The sequence below is a fragment of the Serinus canaria genome, chromosome 12 (assembly GCF_022539315.1).
Source record: "Serinus canaria isolate serCan28SL12 chromosome 12, serCan2020, whole genome shotgun sequence".
Taxonomy (NCBI): domain Eukaryota; kingdom Metazoa; phylum Chordata; class Aves; order Passeriformes; family Fringillidae; genus Serinus; species Serinus canaria.
In genome coordinates, this window is record NC_066326.1 from 17,705,988 (window position 1) to 17,726,620 (window position 20,633).

The window sequence follows — 20,633 nt, forward strand, 5'->3', positions numbered from 1 at the left end:
AAGTTGAGTTTAGTTTGTGCAAAGTCAGCTTGGGAAAAAATTGATCTATTCCATCCTCAGTTAATGAATACCAGCTGCATTGAAAACAAAGCCACAAATACAGCACCCAAACCCACAACTAGCTCTGATAATATCTGTGGTAAGGATGCTTTAAAAAAATTTAAAAGATAAAAATTTTGCACTATTTTCAGTTTTCCCACTGGCAGATCTCCTTTCCCAAGATAGGTTTGACTAGAACTCAAAATGCTGGCATCGAGAAGAAAAGGGAGAAGCTCATCCTGCACCTGTGAGGTGCAAGGGTTGATGTGACAGAGAGCTGACAGGGTGAGGCCCCAGCACCCACTCTTGTGACAGGCATCACTGAAATGCAAAATCCTGGAAACTTTAACCACAGCAGAAGCTCCAGTGTGTAATGTACAGGCAGGGTACAAAGTCAGCTCCAGTTAATTTAAAATCTATCCATGGGCACCTTTCCACTGTCTTCCAGGAGCACTGCTAACAGGTGGCCAGACAGTGGGAAAAGCCCTGGAGCTGGAGGGTGGGAGGGAGAGGATTCACATGGAAGAAGGTCTGACTGTCCCTGGGACATTTCCAGCAGAGAATCCTGGATTTAGGAGCCTGTGAGTTCCAAAGTGCATCCCCTGGAGTGGCAGAGCAAAGGCTTGCTGCAGCAGAGTGTGGAACTGGGAAAGTTTTGAAGCAAGAACCTGGCTTGGGTGCTGCCATTTGCCAAGGACAAGCTGCAGAGATGAAGAAAGGAGAGGTATTTAATTTGGACTTGGAAACTTAGGGTGAAAATGACTGATCTACAAAAAAAATTATAAGGAGAGGGTGAGATGGAAATAAAAAACCTCTATTAGAAATATTTGATTCAACCTGAAGCAAAACCATTTGTAATAATTTTTTCCCTCTTCTCGCCTCTTTTACAGATTGAATTTTAAGCCAAGCCCCAGCTAGCAATGCCCACATGGGCTCCTTGCTTTTGCATTTCCCTGCTGGAACTCGAAAGCGCCCACATTGTTTCCACACTTCCCAAATGTTCCCCCTCCGTTTATTTTTTCATCCCGTCTGTCCCCCGGCTCTCCCCGCCGCCCTTTCCAGCTGAAGTTTGTGTCATCTGCTCCCGGCGGGTTCCTTTTTTTAACTTGCCGGGCTGTGCCAGCCCCCGAGCGCGGCAGGTGCGGGGTTGGGCCCGCGGTGCCATCCCTGCCCAGGGCTGCCGAGCTGGGCTGGCACTGCCGGGATGGGGATGGGAACGGGAACACGGCTGCCAGCCTGCCGGGCCCGCGGTGCCATCCCTGCCCAGGGCTGCCGAGCGGGGCTGACACTGCCGGGATGGGCATAGGGATGGGGATGGGAACACGGCTGCCAGCCTGCCGGGCCCGCTGTGCCATCCCTGTCCGAGGGATGCAGAGCGAGAATGGGACTGCAGGAGATGGGGATGTGGCTGCCAACCTGACGGGCTCGGCCCTGCCCGCGGTCCTATCCCTGCCCGAGTGCTGCGGAGCAGGGATGGGACCCACTGGGGAATGGGAATACGGCTGCCAGCCTGCCGGGCCGGCGGGGACCATCCCTGCCGAGGGCTGCACAGCGGGGCCGGGACCCGCCGGGGATAGGGATGCAGTACGCGGCTGCCAACCTGCGGGGCTCGGCCCTGCCCGCGGTCCCATCCCTGCCGAGGGCTGCACAGCGGGGATGGGACTGCCGGGGATGGGGATGCAGAACGCGGCTGCCAACCTGGCGGGATCGGCCCTGCCCGCGGGCGGGGAGCGCAGCCGGGGATGCTCTGCTCGCTGGTGATGCTCGGTGGTGATGCTGGGTGGAGGAGAAGGAGGAGGAGGAGAAGGAAGAGAAGGAGGGGGGAGCTGGCGGGACAGCCTGAGGTGGGCGGAGGGGGGAGGCGGGTGTTAAACCATCGCTCCGGGGAGGGCTGAGCATTTGCAAATTCCGGCTCCAGAGCGCGGGGAGCATCCTACAACCCACGCCGGGCCGCCAGCAGCGGCAGGGCAGGACGAGGCTTCCCGGCTCCCGGGGATCCCGAACGCCTCCTCCCCGGCCGGCCGTGCCCTGCCCGCGCTGCCGGAGCCGCAGCATCGCCCGCAGGCAGCGCTGAGCACAGCCCGGCCCCTGTCCCCGGCGCGCAGGCACGGGCAGAGCCCTGGGTGAGTAATCCCGGAGCCCCCCCCGCTCCTGCGGGCAGGCCACGGCCATCCCAGCCCTCCTGCACAGCCCCGAGCGCTCAGGTGCGCGCCCGGGAGATGCGACAAGATCCCTGTCCGTTGGTAGGTCAGGCAGGCTGCGATCCTTGCCTGGGGAGGGATTTTTGAAAGGCTTCCTTCTCTGCTAGCAAGTTACCTGTCAGCACTTGGAATGACTCCTTCCCTTGCACAGAATCTTCTCTCTTCCCCCCACCCCCTTCTCTTCCTTTTCCCCCACCTAACAACTTTTCCAGCCTTGTGGAGTTGCCTCCCTCATTTTCACCCGCAGATTTCCACCGGTAACAGGAAGCCAGTGCCACCCTGGGAGATTTCAGTCCTTGAAGATCAGTGCCAGCAAGTGCCTTAACACACCTGTGTGTTTTTCTTTTGTTCTCCACTAGGCTGAAAAGTCATGACAGCTGAAAAGACTATTCCTATAATTAACGGCAAGCCAGAAGATGCTTTGGACCCTGAAGCCTCCAGTACCAACCTCGTCCACAGCAATGATAAAAAAGTTCATGAAAGAGGTCACTGGAACAATAAGGTTGAATTTGTGCTTTCTGTGGCAGGGGAGATTATTGGGCTGGGAAACGTCTGGAGGTTCCCATATCTTTGCTACAAGAATGGAGGAGGTAAGATGGCATCACGTGTGGATTTCCATGGGAATTAAACACGGGAATTAAACAGTTAAGAGTGCCTCGCTGTGATTTATTGCACTAGTAAGAGAGACGTGTTCAGGATTTCAGTGCATGTGCAGACAGGGAAGCATTAACATCTGACAAGTGAGAAAAATCGTTGTGTTTCTCTTTCCTTCTCTCCAAACACTGTGTGGTTTATTTTTACAAGTTGCTGTTACGTTAGTAAATTGACATATTTTTTTCAGGAGCATTTCTCATGCAGGAGAAGCCAGCGTTCAGTTATAGTAGTACACTCTGTCTCCTGAATGTGAATACACACCCAGGCATACTTAACTAAGTTTGTCTGAAACAGAAAAGAAGGCAGCACTTCATTTGTCACAGCAGTGCACTTTGGAGAGGATGATTTTTTTTTTCTAATAATGCCACAAAGACTAAATTAATTTTCTTTGTCGCATGGAATTTTTTATACCTCGATGTTCTTTTTTTCTTCCCTCAGTACTTCCCCAATTCCTACAGCAAGGCAGGGAAAGATGTAAAACTACAGATTGCTGGAAGAGAGCAAGCCCTAATAAATATAACATATGAATGTTATTGGAGAGAGAAAAGAGCAGACTCAACTTCTAGAGAGTATAACATGTGGCATGCACTGGCTATAGCCAACTGTAAACTGTATAAGAGAAATGACAATTGAGAATAAGCACATCAGCCTGGGCAGCAATGAGAAAGGAAAGTAAATTACAAACTCAGTTTAGAATTCTGTGGTCTGGGTTCAACATTCTTCCCACTTAAGGCCTGAGTCAGTGGCAGTGTAAACACAGGGGCTGGAAGAAAAATAGGATGTTGAGGGCTGATAAGCAGGGATCTGCTCCTTGATGGGTTTATTTGCTGGGCCAGATTTCTATTCCTTGTCCCTCCTTATCTGCACTCAGGCATGGTTTTTAGCCCATTTTGTGTGGCTGTTCCTACAAGACAAATCCTGCTGTGCAAGTTGTGTTTATTGTTGGAAGTTCCTTTCTTTATGTCTCTGTATTTTGGCCAAACTTAGGTAACAAGAGTTCAGCTCTTTAGAGAATGCTGCAACCAGATCCTGAATGTAAACGTGCTGCACACCATACACATAACCCTTTCTTGTTGATGGCCAAAGTGTTCCCAGAGAACTTTTGGCAGAGGAAAAATCAGGAATATATATTTGGTGTGCAATTTTTTGGTTCCTGCAGCTTTAGGTGCCCATTTGTAGGTGTGTGCAAGCTTGTCAAAAGGTGATGCTGTCATTTTAAAGGCTGAAAGGAGGTGGAAAGAATTTTCATCCTTGTTTTGGGTGATTTGATGAAAAAGTAATTACTTAAATATCATATTTAATCACCACTGTACTCTTTAAGAATAGAAGAAGTGGGTGTGATTTAATTGCTCACCATGGGACATTTGCCATTGACCAGTTCTAGTCAATGAAGGCTCAGTCTGTGAGCTTGTGTAACCCCCTGCTGGAATTAGACCAGAGCTTGTTTTTAGTGCTTTAATCTGATGCATCCAACTCCTTGGTGTGTGCTAGGGGAAGACAGTGGTTCAGATATTCACATGGTTCAGATATTCAGTGGTTCAGATATTCACAAATATTTGAACTAGTTGTGAAATAAATTGCTTTTAACAGAAGAAATTTGGAGGCTGTAGTTTGGAACTTGTGAAGTGTGACCTCTCTGGTGCTTACTCCAAGTAATAACAAGGAGTGTAGGAATAGTTTAGGCTGTGGATGTTCAGGCTTTGAGGAAAATTCATTTCTTTGTGTGTTTAGAATGAGGTATTTCTTGAACTATGATCTTTTTGTAAGCTGATGTTTTCTAATGTTCCTGATGGATGCCCGTTGGAAAAACAAGCTGGTACTTTGGATTTCCACAAGTTGCATTGTTAAACTCACTGTGATAGTGTGTGTGATGGAACTGGCCAGTAAATGATCCAGAGCATTCCATTCTTTGTGGAATCCCCATGGATTGCTTGAGAGGCACCTGGGATTCATCTCCAGGGAAATTTCCAGGCTGAGGGAAGAGGTGATGGGTGAAAGAAACTCAGAGCAGATGGATGTAGTTGTCTCAACTTTCTCATCAGGGTGTGGGTGTGCTGTGTTTGGGTTTGCTGTGGTTCACTACCTGTGCTAGAGCTTACTGTCAGCATCCAACCAAAATGTTATTTTGGTTATTGCTATTTGGCACATGTTATTTGCTTTGTGATTTTCCTAGAATTTCACATCAATATTCCTGGCTGATAAGGCCAGGCTCTGCTTTCTTGTCCTTGTGAGTAGTTCTGAAGTTTGTTTCTTCATTCCCTTTCTGCAATCCTTATCATATAAATAATATGAAAAGGATTTCTCAGATTTAATATCTGTAACACTTCCTCACCCCTGAGAAAAGCAAGGAGGGTGGTGCTGGGCAGAGCAGAACTTTGAGCTGAGCATGGCTGGGATCTTTGCTGTGTTTGAGAGACTCCTGAGCTGACTTTAGGCTGAGGAACTTTGATCTGGTCTGGTTTAGCCCATGGCCCTGGCTTACAGGTTAACTTTGGATGTTTGGGGCAGGAGCAAACCCTTCCTGCCCTGCACTGATGGCTCCCAGCTGATCCTGCCTTTAATGGAAACATCCTCACTGTGCTGCTGAGGAATCCTGTCCATTCTAACCAACACCCCTCAATGTTCCCCCAGGTGCTTTCCTCATCCCCTACGTGGTGTTTTTTATTTGCTGTGGAATACCAGTATTTTTCTTGGAGACGGCCTTGGGGCAGTTTACGAGTGAAGGAGGCATCACATGCTGGAGGAAAGTTTGCCCTCTCTTTGAAGGTAACAGTTCTGTGCTCTGCTGCAAAAGAAAGCATTCCATTCGAAGTAAAATGAAATCAATTGTGTCAAAATTGAAGTTAAGATATCCTTAAGAGTAAGCTTTTGTTTTTAAATAAATTCAGCCTGAAAAGCAGAAGTTTTCTTGTGTGTCTCACTTTTTATTTTGCTCCTCCAGGCATTGGCTATGCTACCCAAGTCATAGAGGCACACCTGAATGTATATTACATCATCATTTTAGCATGGGCTATCTTCTATTTGTTCAACTGCTTCACTACAGAGCTTCCCTGGGCTTCCTGTGGCCACGAATGGAATACAGGTATGACCTCAGCAGAGATTACCACTGTAAAATCCTCCCAGGTGATTGATTGCTGTATTCAAATGTCCTGAACAAAGCTATTGGTGTGGCAAATTCTGTGCAAATGGGCCAATCTCATCCCAGTACAGAAAAAAAAGAGGAAACCTGGAGTGAAACTGCCTTGGACCTTTTTGGGTTAGGTCATTGTAAAGCATTTACTCCTCTAGAATATGATATCAGCAGAAAAAAGACTATGGGTTTGTTAATTCTGTGAGATCTTCTGGTTAAATCCCCAGACTCTCATTTGCAATCACATCTATTCTCCCTGAGCACACTGAGTGAATTCTGCAGCAGAGAATGACCTGATGACAGGTTGCAATCTTGCTCTTTCACTCTAATGAAGTCAGGAGGAGTTTGAATGGAGAGGGAAAAATATTAAATGTGGATCTTTGGAATTGCTCTTTTAAATGCCAGATGTTGAGGGATAATGTTCATCAAGCTACTTCTGGAAATGCAGTCTCATAAATAATCCTTGCTGCATGTGAAGCAGCCTGAAGGATGAGGTATGTATTCAGGAGGGTTTGCAGGGCAGGGCTCTGCATCTGTCCTCTCATTGATATTTATATCTCTCATTCTCTGCTCACTGAGTCTCTAGATCCCAAACATCCCTGGGGAGGATCTCATCCCACTGTCCTTGTTCCTGAAATTTTGCATTTATCCCTTATACACAGTCCAATTTCAAATCAAGTGCCCATCATGTTGTGTTTCTCAGTTTGCACAAACTGCCATTTTTGGTGCTCTTTGAACACACCTAGAGCTGCCTGAAGTCCTCATTTCTGAAATCTTAGGGAGGTAATTTTGGGCCCAGGAGATTGGAAGGCTTTGGTATCAATTTTGGCAGCCCTGCCAAGGGGCTTGGTCAGTGTTATCAGAGCTCAAATGCTCCACAGTGCAGAGCTGCTTTGGCCTTTGTGTTAGAGATAATAATAATGATAATAACAATGATAATAGCAGGGATAAGCCAGAGGAAATACCCACTTTCCTTACCAGGGAAAAGTGGCAGTTTAGGGCAGGCCATGTTCCCTTTGTAGCCATAAACCACTGAACCAGCAGCTGGAGTGGGAGCATGTTGTAATTTTAATTCCCAATCCACTGCCTCAATGTTTCCTTGGTCTGCCTGAGGTGATTTTTTGGCCCTGTGCCTCTGGGAAGTGTTGTAGGAGAGTCCTTATGGATGTTTCTCTGGGTTCTCATAGCCTGCTGTTGCAGAAGAGGCAGCTGTGGCCCTTAGTGCCCCCCAAAAACCCTTTAACCCCACCAGAAAATGTGGTGTGGAGTGGGGGCTTTCCAAGGTGCACAGAGTGGGACATGAATAAAAACTGTACTTGCATGACAACATAGCAAACTCTTTTTTTGTTTTGTTTTGTTTGGTTCTTTTCTAGAAAACTGTGTGGAATTTCAAAAACTCAACATGAGCAACTGCAGTCAAGTATCTTTACAAAATGCCACTTCTCCAGTGATGGAATTCTGGGAGTAAGTGCACAAAAACTTTATATTTGGTCAGACTATTCACTACCTTTATATTTGGTCAGACTATTCACTACTTTTATATTTTGTCAGACTATTTACTACCTTGCAATGATTTGACCATTTAGACCTCGTAACCCTGTAGCACTGAGGGATGTGAGTTCAGCTGGAATTTTTTTACCCTGCCTTGGTCAGAATGAGAGTTTTTAACTCTTTTTTAAGAGGATACAAGGAAAGGAATTCCATATCCTGAAAGGACATAGAACAAAGTGTGCCACTTGCTCGGGAGCTTGGCTCCTGCTGCTGGAGGAAAGAGCCTCCAACCCATACTAATGAGGAGGCAAAGGTGAAAGAAAGAAGATGATTTACAATATTCCTTTTTTCCCTTTTTTTTTCTTCCCCACCCCCTTCCCAAATGTTTTTCCCTTAGGAGTTGAGAGCTACATCCCCATCCTTGTTTCAGCTAACTAATACTCTGGCTTCTGGATCTCATTATTTTTTAAAGGAGTGTGTAAGTGTTAGTTATTCAGCTAGAATAACAGCAGAGCTTAACTCTCCCCTCTCCCCCTGGCTCTGATTTCTTGTTAGACTGAAGGAAGAGAATCAGATGCTTGCAGAAGTTGAGCTGCTTTTGTGGTGACATATTTTCCTGACTATAAATGTTTAATCAGTGCAGTGTAGCCTCCCATTTGCTCCTTGCAGGGTGTAGTGTGTGCTAAGCCAATCAGAGAAATGCAATGTTACTTTGAATTCTGAGTGATTTCACTATTCAAAGCTTCTTACACAATTCTGAGTTACTACAATTTCTTGAGGACCCATTAATTTTATTTTTAAGACAGAGACTTGTTCTGAGGCTGTTTTGTGTTCAGGACAGCAACTGCTACACTTTAAAGAACAAGGAATTAAAACTTCTTGAAGGGAAAACTCTACATTGACACAATTTCCTTCAGTCTTAGGACGTGCTTTTGTCTGCCTGAATCTCTTTTTAGTAAACCCAGATTTCATGAGTTATTTCAACAAATAATACTATTTTATTTAAATTAAAAGACCTCCCCCCTGAAATAATTTAAACCTAAATAATATGAGACACACATGAACTCTCTGGATAAAACTGGAATTTTATTTTCTGTTAAAATTTTCAATAATCTGAACACCTAACATCTTAAATCAAAATATATCTACCCACAGATAATATTTCAGAATAAACAAGAGTTTCTCAGGTGGCAGCACTTAATGCTACAACTTTATTTTATTTTAGCAAAAATCTCACATGGTTCTTTGGGATAAAGAGAATTAAGACTTAACATCAGTGGAATAAATGAACAATATATTTTCTCAAGTATCAGCCAATTTACCCCCTGCATTTCAATGATTTTTCAACAATATTCCCAACTCTGCCACTGATGGTAACTCTGCTTATCCAGAGGAGTGGGAAATGCTGAGTTCAATTCTATGGAGGGCACAGAGTGAGTTTTGCACTCATATTTCTGTGGTTTTACACTCACTCTCATGTTCCTGTGGTTTTACACTCATATTCCTGTGGTTTTACACTCATATTCCTGTGGTTTTACACTCACTCTCATATTCCTGTGGTTTTGTGTTTGTGCTCATCCCTGGAGTGCCTGGATTCCTGGGTCAGTGTTATTTTGAAACACAAACAAATCCATTTTAAGGATGTCCCTTCTCAGAGATCTCTGAAAATGAAGCTAAAGCAGATTCTCCTGCTCTACTTGCAGTCAGGTTGCAGTGGGTTTTAAACACTTCAATTTTGGGGCATATTTTCCTACCTGGTATTGGCTAAATCAGGAATAAATTATGAAACTAGAAGGGAGAATCAGATTTAGCCTTTTCTCTAGCTGGCTTTACAGTTTTGTCAATAAAAAGTTGAAAATACACATTCCAAACCTTTCAAAATCAAAAACACAAAGAAAAAAAAAAGGTCAATTAAATAATTTGTTATTTATTTGGAATGTTTTTCTTTATTGTGTCACAGACAAACCTTTTGTAACACTAACAGTTAGCTGGCCAAAATAACTTGAGCTATTAAACTTTTCTACTTTTTCTGTCCAAGTCAAACTGGAGTTGCATAGTTTTGCATGAGGAAATAACTGTACTCTCTTCCTGCTAAGGAAGGTGTTTGCCTTGTTTGAAATTTAAGTAGTTATGATGTTGCATGGCTTGAAAATTAAAAAAAAAAACCACGAAAAACTAGCTCCAAAGTGGATGAATGTGCTTTATTAAAACTCAGGATTGATTTTGCCTTGAAATAACTAATTGGAATTAAGGTTATAATTCAATCATGTCTTAAATATCAAATGTAAAAGCACAGCAGTGTCTTTCTGTATAAAGAGCAGATCACAGAGCAGTTGATATCACTAGGAGAGTTACTTTGTGTGCAGATAAGTGTTATCAGCAATGTCATTTCCCTCAGCTAGAGGTGCTGTTCTCGTGATGCTGCTTCATGATTTTGTAATTCTGCTGCCAGGAGCCACAAACTCACTGTAAGCTTGTGGAAACAAATAGTAAAGAGGAGAGTTGCTGCACTGGGGAAGGGGGAGGCTCCAGGTTCTTCAGAGGAGCCATTCAGGACCTCCACACTGCTCCCTGCAATGCCAAGGCTGCCTCTGAAACTCCTCTGGGCTGTGGCCACATTTATTGTGTGGGGGAAAAAATGGGGGTTTGTGGGATATTTTCTTTTTTGGTGGTTTTTTTTTTTTTTTTTTGTCTGTTGATTTAATCTGTGGATCAGAGTGATAATTGTTGTGCCCAGTGATCCTGGTTGCTTTTTGGGAGTGCTCTACTTGTGAAGCTCAGCCCTGCATGTGCCCAGTGTCAGGCTGATGCTGCAGCTCTCCTCTCACAGCCATGTCCCACTGCCACAGCCTCTGACAGCAATCACCCTCTCTTCAGATGGTTTTCACTAAACCCAGCCTAACAAGGAGAGACTCAGCAATTCCCCAGTGGCTTTGCAGGCTCTGTGCTGCTCTCAAGCCCAGTGCTCCCAGTCTGAGAGCTCCTCATGCTGGGCAGGCTCAGGCTGTTGTTTCACACAGGGTTTACCTTCTCTAAGTGCCAGCAGGAGGACAGGTTGGATTTGGGTTTAAGTGGCCCAAACCAGCTTCATTTCAGGCTTTGGAAAAAAATTGTTTCCCTTTTACCTGGTGCTGCTGAGTCTTTTCCACCAGCTAGGCTGTAAGGCTCAGCCCTTATTTACTCATGACTGGAAGTAAACCCAAATCCTCAGCAGGTGTGAGGATTGCAAACCCACACTCCAGCCTTTCTGCTGAAATATTTGTAGCTTTTGCTGCAACTCCTGAAGCTGTGGCTGCAGTCAGGCAGGGAGTGAGGTGGCAGGGGATACCTGGCAGTGCCTTTTCCATTTCCCTTCCTCAGGTGTGCCCAGAGGATGCTCTGCCTTAGCAGGAATACTCTGACCTCTGAGAATTCACCTCCTCTCCCTGCTTTGAGAACTGCCTCACACAGAGGGTGAAAATCTGATTTCTGTCTTGCATGGATTCTTTCTTTGTTAAAACAAACCAACCAAAAAAGGATTCAGAGAGGAAATCTTGCAGCAGGTCATGGGTGCTGTTTTCCTTCTGGTACACTCCAAAGAACCTCACTAAACTTCAAAACTTTCAATATTTTTGTGAGGCTGTAATTGATGGTCCTTTTCCCTGTAGCTGCACTGTGGAAATGGGCTGATCCCGCTGGAGGTGCAGCAAAACTTGGCACTTTGGACACTCTTTTCTCTTTTTCCTGCTTAGAATCATCTATTTCTGTCAGTGTTTTAAGGCTTCATTTGAGTGAGCAGACACCACTGACAACTGATCAAAATTGGGGGATTAAAGGATTTTATACCCAAGAAGGCCTTGCAAGCTGCAGCCTTGAGAAGTTCCAAATTCTGTGTGCACAGGGAAGCAGCTAAACTGATAAAAATTCACTTTTTATCCTTCAGACTCACTGCTGCTGTGTTCCAAAGGACAGACAGGAGCCTGAATTTCCACTTTTCCCTTCATTCTTGTGCCAGCATTCAGAAACTTGACCTGTTTTCTCTCATCTATGGCCTTTCCCTCACCCCCACTGTATAGTTTGTTTGAAGATTTTATAAGAAAAAGCAATAATCACACTTTCAAGGCGTGGCACATGGAATTTTTGGCATCCAAAATTTGATTAATTAATACTGGTAGCTGCTAATTACTGATAGATTAAAGCAGGATATGAAACAGCACCATGGCTGTGGGTGAGGGTGGATTTCCAGCCTGGCAAACAGAGGGGAGATGCTCTGCTCCATCATTTTTCTGCTTTCCTAGGAGAGGAAATTGCCTGGCAGGTGTGGGGGCTGTAGCCATGCCCCCTGTGCCCTCTTGGCTGCTGCTCCAGTCTGTCCCCATGGGCAGGAATTGGAGCTTTCCAGAGCCTGGGAAGGAGCTGGACAGAAAGAGGAGCCAGGGTTTTGTGGCTGACTCCACCTCAATGGTTTTTTATTGGCTGTGTAGCAACAACTTGGTGCTCTGTTCAAGGAGGTCTGCTTGTTGGCCTGTCACTCTCTGGAGGGGGTGACACATCCCCAGCCTTTCCAAGTAAAGCCGAGTGAGAAAAAACATTGGTTTTGTCTGGGCTGCAAGAAAAGGGGCTGTTCTCAGCAGAAAAGGAAAAGGCACAAACCCTTTCCTTGCAAAGTCAAAAAAGAGGTTTGTTTCCTGTTTCATTCAGGCTACAAACGAGTGCAAGAGTCACATTGTGGTTAATCCCCAGCACACTGAGAAGTCAGGGGTGAGCTGAGCCTGCTCAGTGCCCAGGGGATGCAGCACCACCCCAAACCAGCCCTTTGTGGGTGTCTGGTAGGACACTGAACAGAACCAGCCCCTTTGTGGGTGTCCTGTAGGACATTGAACAGAACCAGCCCCTTTGTGGGTGCCTTGTAGGACACTGAACAGAACCAGCCCCTTTGTGGGTGTCCTGTAGGACATGAACAGAACCAGCCCCTTTGTGGGTGTCCTGTAGGACACTGAACAGAACCAGCCCCTTTTTGGGTGTCCTGTAGGACATGAACAGAACCAGCCCCTTTGTGGGTGCCTTGTAGGACACTGAACAGTGCCAGCCCCTCCCCTTGCTGCCCAGCTCAGGAGGGGCCATGTGAAAATCCCTTTTTCATTGGACCCTCTTGAGGTCTCATCTGGGTTTGCCTCAAGATCATTGACTTTGCCTGACTTCAGCTGAAAAAAAAGCAAATGGGATGGGTATCAAAATACTGCCAATTTTTCTTGTATTGAGGGCTGGACCCCAAGCCAGGTGAATGAACTTCCATGGTTTTTGATTTTTACACTTCCTGTTGTACATAACACTTGATGAAAAAATGACTTTCAGGTTTGCAAATTCTCCTACTTTGTACTGCTTTGGGAATTTGCAGCATTTGTTTGGTTCCTGTGTTAATACACGGTCAAGTTTTGGCTTGCAGTGGTTTCAAAACCAGAAATTAAATTTTTGGAGCAAAGGTCATTCCTGAGCTATTTAAACTATCCCTTAGATTGTTAGAACTTTAACAATTGTTCAAGTTCTAGAAATGTTGTTATTGCTACTAATGGTAGGTAAACACACAGAAACTCAGGTGCTTGAAAATGATGATCTTTAGAAGCTGCTGATTTAGATATCCAACTTTGCTGAAAAATGGTTAATGTTTTATTTGTAACCAATTTTCATTATTGGGGTTAAGATGGGAATGTATGTTCAGATTTGTACATCTATGTTTGCACTTTTTGCTGTTGTAGGGAAAGAATTGCATGAGAGAAGCACATTTTGCTTGAAGGGGTGAAATTAATAAGAAGTGAGAGGTCTAAAATAGCAAAACCTCAGGGGTGCCATGATGGGCTTGGCCAAACCAGCCAGGGACAGCACGAGCCAAAATAACCAGAAGTGTTTCTTCTGCCTTTGCCAGGGGTTCCTTGGTTTCTCTTGTTTGTTTGCTGGGGATTTTGTGTGGATTTTTAAATTTTTTAAATTATTTTTTTAAATTTAATTTAATTTTTTAAAATTTTAAAAATTATTGAATATTTTTTGTATTAAATCTCCTCCATTGAAAGGCCTCCCTTCAGCCAGATCTGTTTTTATGCAATTATAAAACCAGCTCATTCCCTTTCTCCTGAGTTGGTTTGTACAACCTCCTACAAATATCTACACAAACTTTTAAATCTTCTAGAAAACTGAAAGTAGGAAGTGTCTACACAAACATTTAAATCTGGAAAACTGACAAAAGGAAGTGTCTACACAAACATTTAAATTTGGAAAACTGAGAGTAGGAAGTATCTACACAAACTTTAAAACCTTCTATACAATAGGAAGTATCTACACAAACTTTTAATATTTGGAAAAGTGAAAGTAGGAAGTGTCTACACAAATATTTAAATCTGGAAAACTCAAAGTGGGAAGTACCTAGAACTGAAAGAAGGAACTGTCTAGGTAAAGTTTTAAATTTGAAAAACTTGAAAAAATTCTTCTTTATTATGTACATTCTTCTTTATTATATACAGCCTCCTACCAATATCTACACAAACTTTTAAACCTTCTAGAAAACTGACGATATGAAGTGTCTACACAAACTTTTAAATCTAGAAAAGTGAAAGTCAGAAATCTCTGCACAAACATTTAAATTTGGAAAACTGAAAGTAGAAAGTGTCTAGAACTGAAATTAGGAAGTGTCTAGATAAACTTTCAAATCTGAAAAACTGAAAGTAGGATACTTCTTCTTTATTATGTACATTCTTCTTTATTATATACAGCCTCCTACCAATATCTACACAAACTTTTAAATCTTCTAGAAAACTGAAAGTGGGAAGTGTCTACACAAACTTTTAAATCTAGAAAAGTGAAAGCCAGAAGTGTCTGCACAAACATTTAAATTTGGAAAACTGCAAGTAGGAAGTATCTAGAACTGAGATTAGGAAGTATCTAGATAAACTTTTAAATCTGAAAAACTGAAAGTGGGATATTTCTGGTGCCGTTTGCTGGCTGAAACCAGATAGTCCCATCCAGCAGCTCCCCACAGGACAAGCTGGAAAGTCCCATCCATGTTTGACAAAGTTGCCCACTCCAGGAATTATTTTCTTTACTGGTTGGCCACAGGAAAGAGAAGAGCAAGACTGGAAGTGCCAACAAATCTCATGGAGCTCATCCAAGGCATATTTTTCTTACCTCTGTTTCCCCTAAATATTCAAGTAAAGAAGAGACTTTTATTTCCAACTCTTCAGTACATTTATTCCCTGTCTTGGAATTGGGAATGGGAAGGGCTCTGCTGAGAGGGATTTTGGAGATGCACAGGTAACTGAAAACATCATTTAGCAGGAATCACATTCATCTGGTTTTGGCTATCTCAGCATGGATACTGTGTAAAGGACAGATCCCCATGCAATTCATCAAGCCTCTGTCGACTTTTGGCTCTTGAGAAAATATCAGCATAAGAAAAATCAAATATTTAGACACTTTTTAAGCATATTTCCCAAATCTGGCTATCTAGATTCAGGATGTTAACAGAAAGGGTGTTTGCTTGGGATTTTAAATCAGATGCTCAAAAGAGAGGTGTTTTTCCTGTGCAAACATTGTGATGAGCACAGGCTGGAAGAAACAAAACAAAACAACTTTTTTTTTTTTTTTTTAATTATTTCATGGCTTTGCACCATATTCTTATATGGCAGCAGAATTGCTTTGCTGTGTCAGGAGGACTTCCTGAGGAAGCTCATTAAATATTGCCCTGGAATTCCTGGAAAGGCTCCAGGACACCAATCAGGGCAGGTCTTGAACAGCACTATGGGCACTGCTGTCCTCTGGGGGCAAAGGAAATCACTGAAATCCCCCCAAAAATCCCTTCAACAGCTCTTCTTTAATTATTCCACAGCTGATGTCCATGGGTTTTGGTTCCTACAGTAAAAATTGATCCAATAGAATGAATCTGGGTTTAATTAATAATCTGAAATTTGTGAGTGCTACAGCAGAGTGATATTTTAGGAAGACCCAGGAGCTGCAAATGTGGACAAAGCACTGAGACCTCCCAAAATAACTCCTGTCCATTTGCAGCTTTCTTTTTTCCCTTTTGGGCTGTAAGTTATTTTTTATCCCTTGTGTCTTAGAGGGTTTTTTTGTGACTAGAATTTAAGGCCAGTGAGATAAGAAATTTGTTGACAGAGGAATTTTTTCAATTTTTAAAATGTTTTTGCCAGTCAGGTAATGGTTTTCTTTTGGCCTGTTCTGTGAGGAAGAGATAAGAGCTTATCACCATTCATTTGTCACATGAATTTGTAGCCAAAAACTCACGGTGTAGGTCTGTTTTACAAGATCATGCAGTAGCTCTCAATATTTTGTGCTCAGTAGTTCTCATTTGATGAACCTTTAATTAATAGTGAAAAGCTGAGTACAATTGTACAGGTTTTCTAAAAGGCTGCACACAAATTCTGAGAGGCATCAGCTTGACTTGATTTCTTCTGGGGGCTTTCAGTTCACAGCTGGTGCTGTGTGCTGAGCTAATTTACACCTCTCAAGGTGAATAAAAAGGGAGATTTCTGTTGCTGGATGACTTCTTCAGAGAGGAGAAGAGGGAAAATTACAAAAACCAGCCTGAAGGAGTCATTGGATATATTGAGCAAAGAGGCTGTAAAGCAGAGGTGAGTGGAGCAGCAGAAAAAGTGATTTAACAGGATTAAACCCTTGGGGTTGGTTAAGGAGAAGTTGCCATGACTTCAGTGAAAGAGGGGTAAGGAAAATAGATCAGGAATGGGATGTTCTCTGTTTATCCCTCTCTGTCTCAGTGTGAGATCTACAGATACACAATTGTAAAAATGAAAAAATAATATATTTATACATTATTATACATATATACAATATATTATTATTTATCCAGTCAACCTATACTGACCTTAATGAGAGAGGGCTTGACACAAGAAATGTGTAATTCTTTTCATGTTTTGCAAGCTGTACTAGAAATTTCAGAGAAAATTTACTGTATTTGCTGGGAAATGCCCCAACAAAGGCAGGAATGATGAATCTGACTCCACGCTCTCAGAAGGCTGATTTATTATTTTATGGTGCTATATTAAAGAATACTAAACTATACTAGAGAATACAGCAAGGATACTTACAGAAGGTTAAAAGATAACAATGAACACTCCTGACTCTCTCCAGAGCCCTGACACAGCCTGGCCCTGGTTGGCCAAAGAGTGAAAACAACTCCCAGCAGAGTCCAATGGAACAATCACCTGTGGGTGAACAATCCCCAAACACATTCCACATCAGCACAGCACAGGAGAAGCAAATGAGATCAGAATTGTTTTCCTTTTCTCTGAGGCTTCTCAGCTTCCCAGGAGAAGAATCCTGGGCAAAGGGATTTTTCAGAGAATGTGAATGCTATAAAAATTCTGCAGAGAAAAGCCTAATTTCACATTTAAATTGGGGGTGTGTAGAAATGGGTAATGAATGGAACAACATTCAACCCTGGTAGGAGTTTAAGGAGAAGGAGCTAGGCTGGATAGCAGCAGATGTGGCTCACCCAGGAATGATTCATTCTGTTATGTGCAATTCACACTGGATCTGCTGGGAGAGGTAAATATTTCAGAGTAATGCTGTAGCTGAGGGACTCTTGCTAATGTGACCACAGGGAATTGTCTGTCTGCTGCTTTGAGAAACAAGCCAGGTATGGAATTCAGTGGATTTCCAGAAATGAAGTCTTCCACTTCAAAGAATTTCCAATAAATTTCTCTCAATCTGTAACCCACGGATTATCTTCTAAAAGCTGAACTCCTTCTTTCCAATCCTTGAGCACTGATGGCTGGGGAGTACTCGTGGGTATCCAGCAATATCTGCCAAGGACCATTTTTAGCTTTTTTAGAAACCTGTGGGTATATTTCCTGGTTTAGAGTTTCCAGTAAACCCTCAAAAGAGATGTTTGGGCAGTACACAGAGCCTGGAGCTCTTATTCTGGATATTCCAGAAAAGCCAAAGTGTCAGCCCATGTTTTCTTGCAGGGAGAGTTTGGCATCCAGACTCTCCCTTGATTTTAAACACTTTTAGTGGCTAAATGTGCAAAAAAATCCACTGGGATTTATTTAACTTTGCAGTTGTAGCCGTGCTTGTTCTGGAGGTGTTTCAGTGATTACCACACACTGCCCTGGGAAAACACCTGGCACAACCAACCTGTGTTTAGTTTCCCAAATATCAGACTCTAGAGGAGGAGATACAAAGCCTAAAAGGAATAATTTCTTTTTCAGGCACTGTCTCTGTCAGATATTTGCCCTCTGTAGGGTGTTAATGCTGTCACTGTGCCACTCTTGCCCATGTCATCATCACACCACCGAGCTCCTCAGGGCAGCAAGACAGAGCTCCTCCTCCTCTCCTGCTCATCCACATTGTGGGATTTGGGTGGAAGGAAGGTCAGAATGAATTTTCTGCAGCCTGAGGGGTGTCCTGCTGAATTCTGAATTCTGCCAGTGATTCAGGGTGTGCTCTGTGTAGTGCAGGAGCAGTGTCCAGCCCTGGGCCAGCACAGGAGGGACCTGGAGCTGCTGGAGGCTCCAGGATGGGCAGGGGATGGAGCAGCTCTGCTGGGAGGAGAGGCTGGCACAGCTGGCATTGCTCACCTGCACAGGAGAAGCTTTGGGGTGATGGAATGTGGCCTTGCAGGGCCTGGAGGGGCTGCAGGAAAGATGGAGAGATGTGGGAAATGGATTTGTAGAAAATTCTGTAAATTTGATAAATGTTTATATGGTGTGAATTTGTATGTAAACTTTGAGAAAAGAAATGTTGATTTGGAAATGTTATAGAATAGGAGAGATATTGTTGGAGCTGGAAACAAGACATCCAACAGAGAGACTTTGGGCAAGGGCATGGAGTGCCAGGAAAGTGGGAATAGCTTGAGAGTGACAGAGATTAGGGTTAGATGGGATATGGGGAGAAATTCCTCCCTGGCAGGGTGGGCAGGCCCTGGCACAGGTGCCCAGAGCAGCTGGGGCTGCCCCTGGATCCCTGGCAGTGCCCAAGGCCAGGCTGGGCAGGGCTGGGAGCACCCTGGGACAGTGGAAGGGGTCCCTGGCAGGTCAGGGGGTGGAACTTGGTGATTTTTGAGCTCCCTCCCAACCCAAACCATTCCATGATTGTGTGCTGCTCTGGGGTTAGAACTCACAAAGGTTATCACTGCTCAAATATGTGCTCTCCTCCTGGAGAAGGGAGAGCTCTCCCTCACATTTTTGCCCAAGTCCCTCATCAGAGGTATGTGATCTTCCAACCATTACTTTCTGTTTATGCAATGAAACTCAAAAGGTCTCTAATCTGACAGTTATCTTTTACAGTCCTGTAATGCACAGAAGAGGATCCATGTGTTAAAGCTGAAAAATATCTCCCAGCTTTGATATTTCCAGGACATAGAATGTTCTATACCTGTTCTCTAAGACAAGATTGCACCATTCTTTACATTTTCAGTGTCAAAAGATAACAAACCACACCAGAGGAGATAAACCTTTCAAACCAGTACATGAAATCCAGTAATGAATTGACTGAAGAATTAAAAGCACTCTTTTTAGATTCCTTTTATTGAAGGATAATTTTTTTTACCTTTATCTATATAAAACTTGTTTATCTTAAGTAAAAATCCTGGAATTTCACAAAGTAAGCTGCCAGACTTTTGGTTTCACAGTTTTATATTTAGCATTCAGCACAGATTTTTTAAGTTTATCAGTACCGTTTTCCCAAGTTATCATTTAAGTAGATAAGTCAGTGGAGAATATCTCAGATCTTTAATATCTTGTGTTCTCTGCTTCTTTCAAAACAACTTGTTCCTTCTCAGCTATTTCTTTTCCACCTTGGAGCTGTGCAGTCTGGATGCATGGATCTGCCTCTCCCAAATTAGACAGCAATTAGCTCAGATTAGACAGCCACAGGGAAATGCTCTCCCTTCCTGACAGGTATTTTGGCAGGGGAAAGCTCCTGGCACTTCAAGATCCACAGAGGGTTCTGGTGCCTGGAACTGGAATACTGAATTTTCACAATTCACCAATATCTGCTGGAGTTTCTGAGTCCTAAACTCTGCATTTGCACAGGATACCTGAATGCATTTGGGTATGAACTATTCAAAGCAGCACATTTTCACAGAAATAAAGGAATATTAATTGCATAAGTGCAATGAGAGAAAGAAAGATGTGAGTTAAGGAAAGAGCTTTAGATAGAAGCTTAAATTTACTTTCACACAGGAATGAAGGGTGTCTAAAAGATTTTAATCCTTTTCCTCTAAACTGGTGAGGAATCTGTGCAGCACTGGCCCTCAGGTGTGTTATGATTTTTGACCAAGGAGCTCAGTGACAAGGTTCACGAGGTAAATATGGGCTGGGTTTGACAACTGCAGGGATGAAAGTGCAACAAAATATAAAATATAAAATATAAAATATAAAATATAAAATATAAAATATAAAATATAAAATATAAAATATAAAATATAAAATATAAATATAAAGGGCTCTGTGCAGGGGCACTGCAGGATTTTGTTGTTTTTACACCCTCAGGATGCTCTGGGGACAGAGGCTGGCCCAGGGTAGGAGGGAGCTTTGCCCCTGAGCTCCTGGCTGGGCACATCCCCTGGACAGGGCACCTCAGGGGGTTCCTCTGTTTGGGTGCTGTTTGCTGCTGGGGTTATTAAAGCCAAGAGCCTTGGGAACTGCTCCCAATGAAAGTGGGAACATGAAGGGACCTTCCTCAAATATTGGAGCTGTTCTTCAGTGTCCCAAATCATGAAATAACTCAAGAAGTACCCCAGGACATTCCTTTCAACACAGTGTTGGCAGCTGTTAGTCCTCTTTCTGTTCAAGAGCCTGTTCCAGCTCCTCCAGCTTTATTAAAGACACTCTTTCCCAGGAAAATCCAGTGTTCCCATCTCCAATAAATAGTGTGCAAGCTTTCAGAAGGTTTGTTTTCAAATTTGGGTGGAAAGGCTGCTTTTCAGTTATCTCAGAACCTTCCCCTCTCCAGCAATTCCAGCAACAGAGGAGCCCTTCTTCCTCTCCCATGCACCGAGGCACCAAACTGAAATGTGTTTTAGTACTTTCTCAAAAAAGAGTCCCATTTTCAGTGGGTACCTCATGCTGAAATCATCTCCCAGTGGGATTTTTTCTGGGTAAATTTTG

General features: G+C 43.5%; 1 protein-coding gene across 1 annotated transcript in view; it reads left to right on the forward strand.

Annotated features, from left to right (window-relative positions):
- Positions 1–2,605: 2,605 nt before the first annotated feature.
- The window catches only part of SLC6A11 (solute carrier family 6 member 11), a 92,936-nt gene continuing 74,908 nt past the window's right edge, over positions 2,606–20,633 (forward strand). Inside the window, exons 1-4 of the mRNA XM_009090977.4 lie at positions 2,606–2,830; positions 5,526–5,660; positions 5,836–5,976; positions 7,398–7,488. Of these exons, the coding sequence (XP_009089225.1) occupies positions 2,611–2,830; positions 5,526–5,660; positions 5,836–5,976; positions 7,398–7,488 (587 nt within the window). The 5' untranslated portion in view covers positions 2,606–2,610. The remainder of the gene's footprint in view (positions 2,831–5,525; positions 5,661–5,835; positions 5,977–7,397; positions 7,489–20,633) is intronic.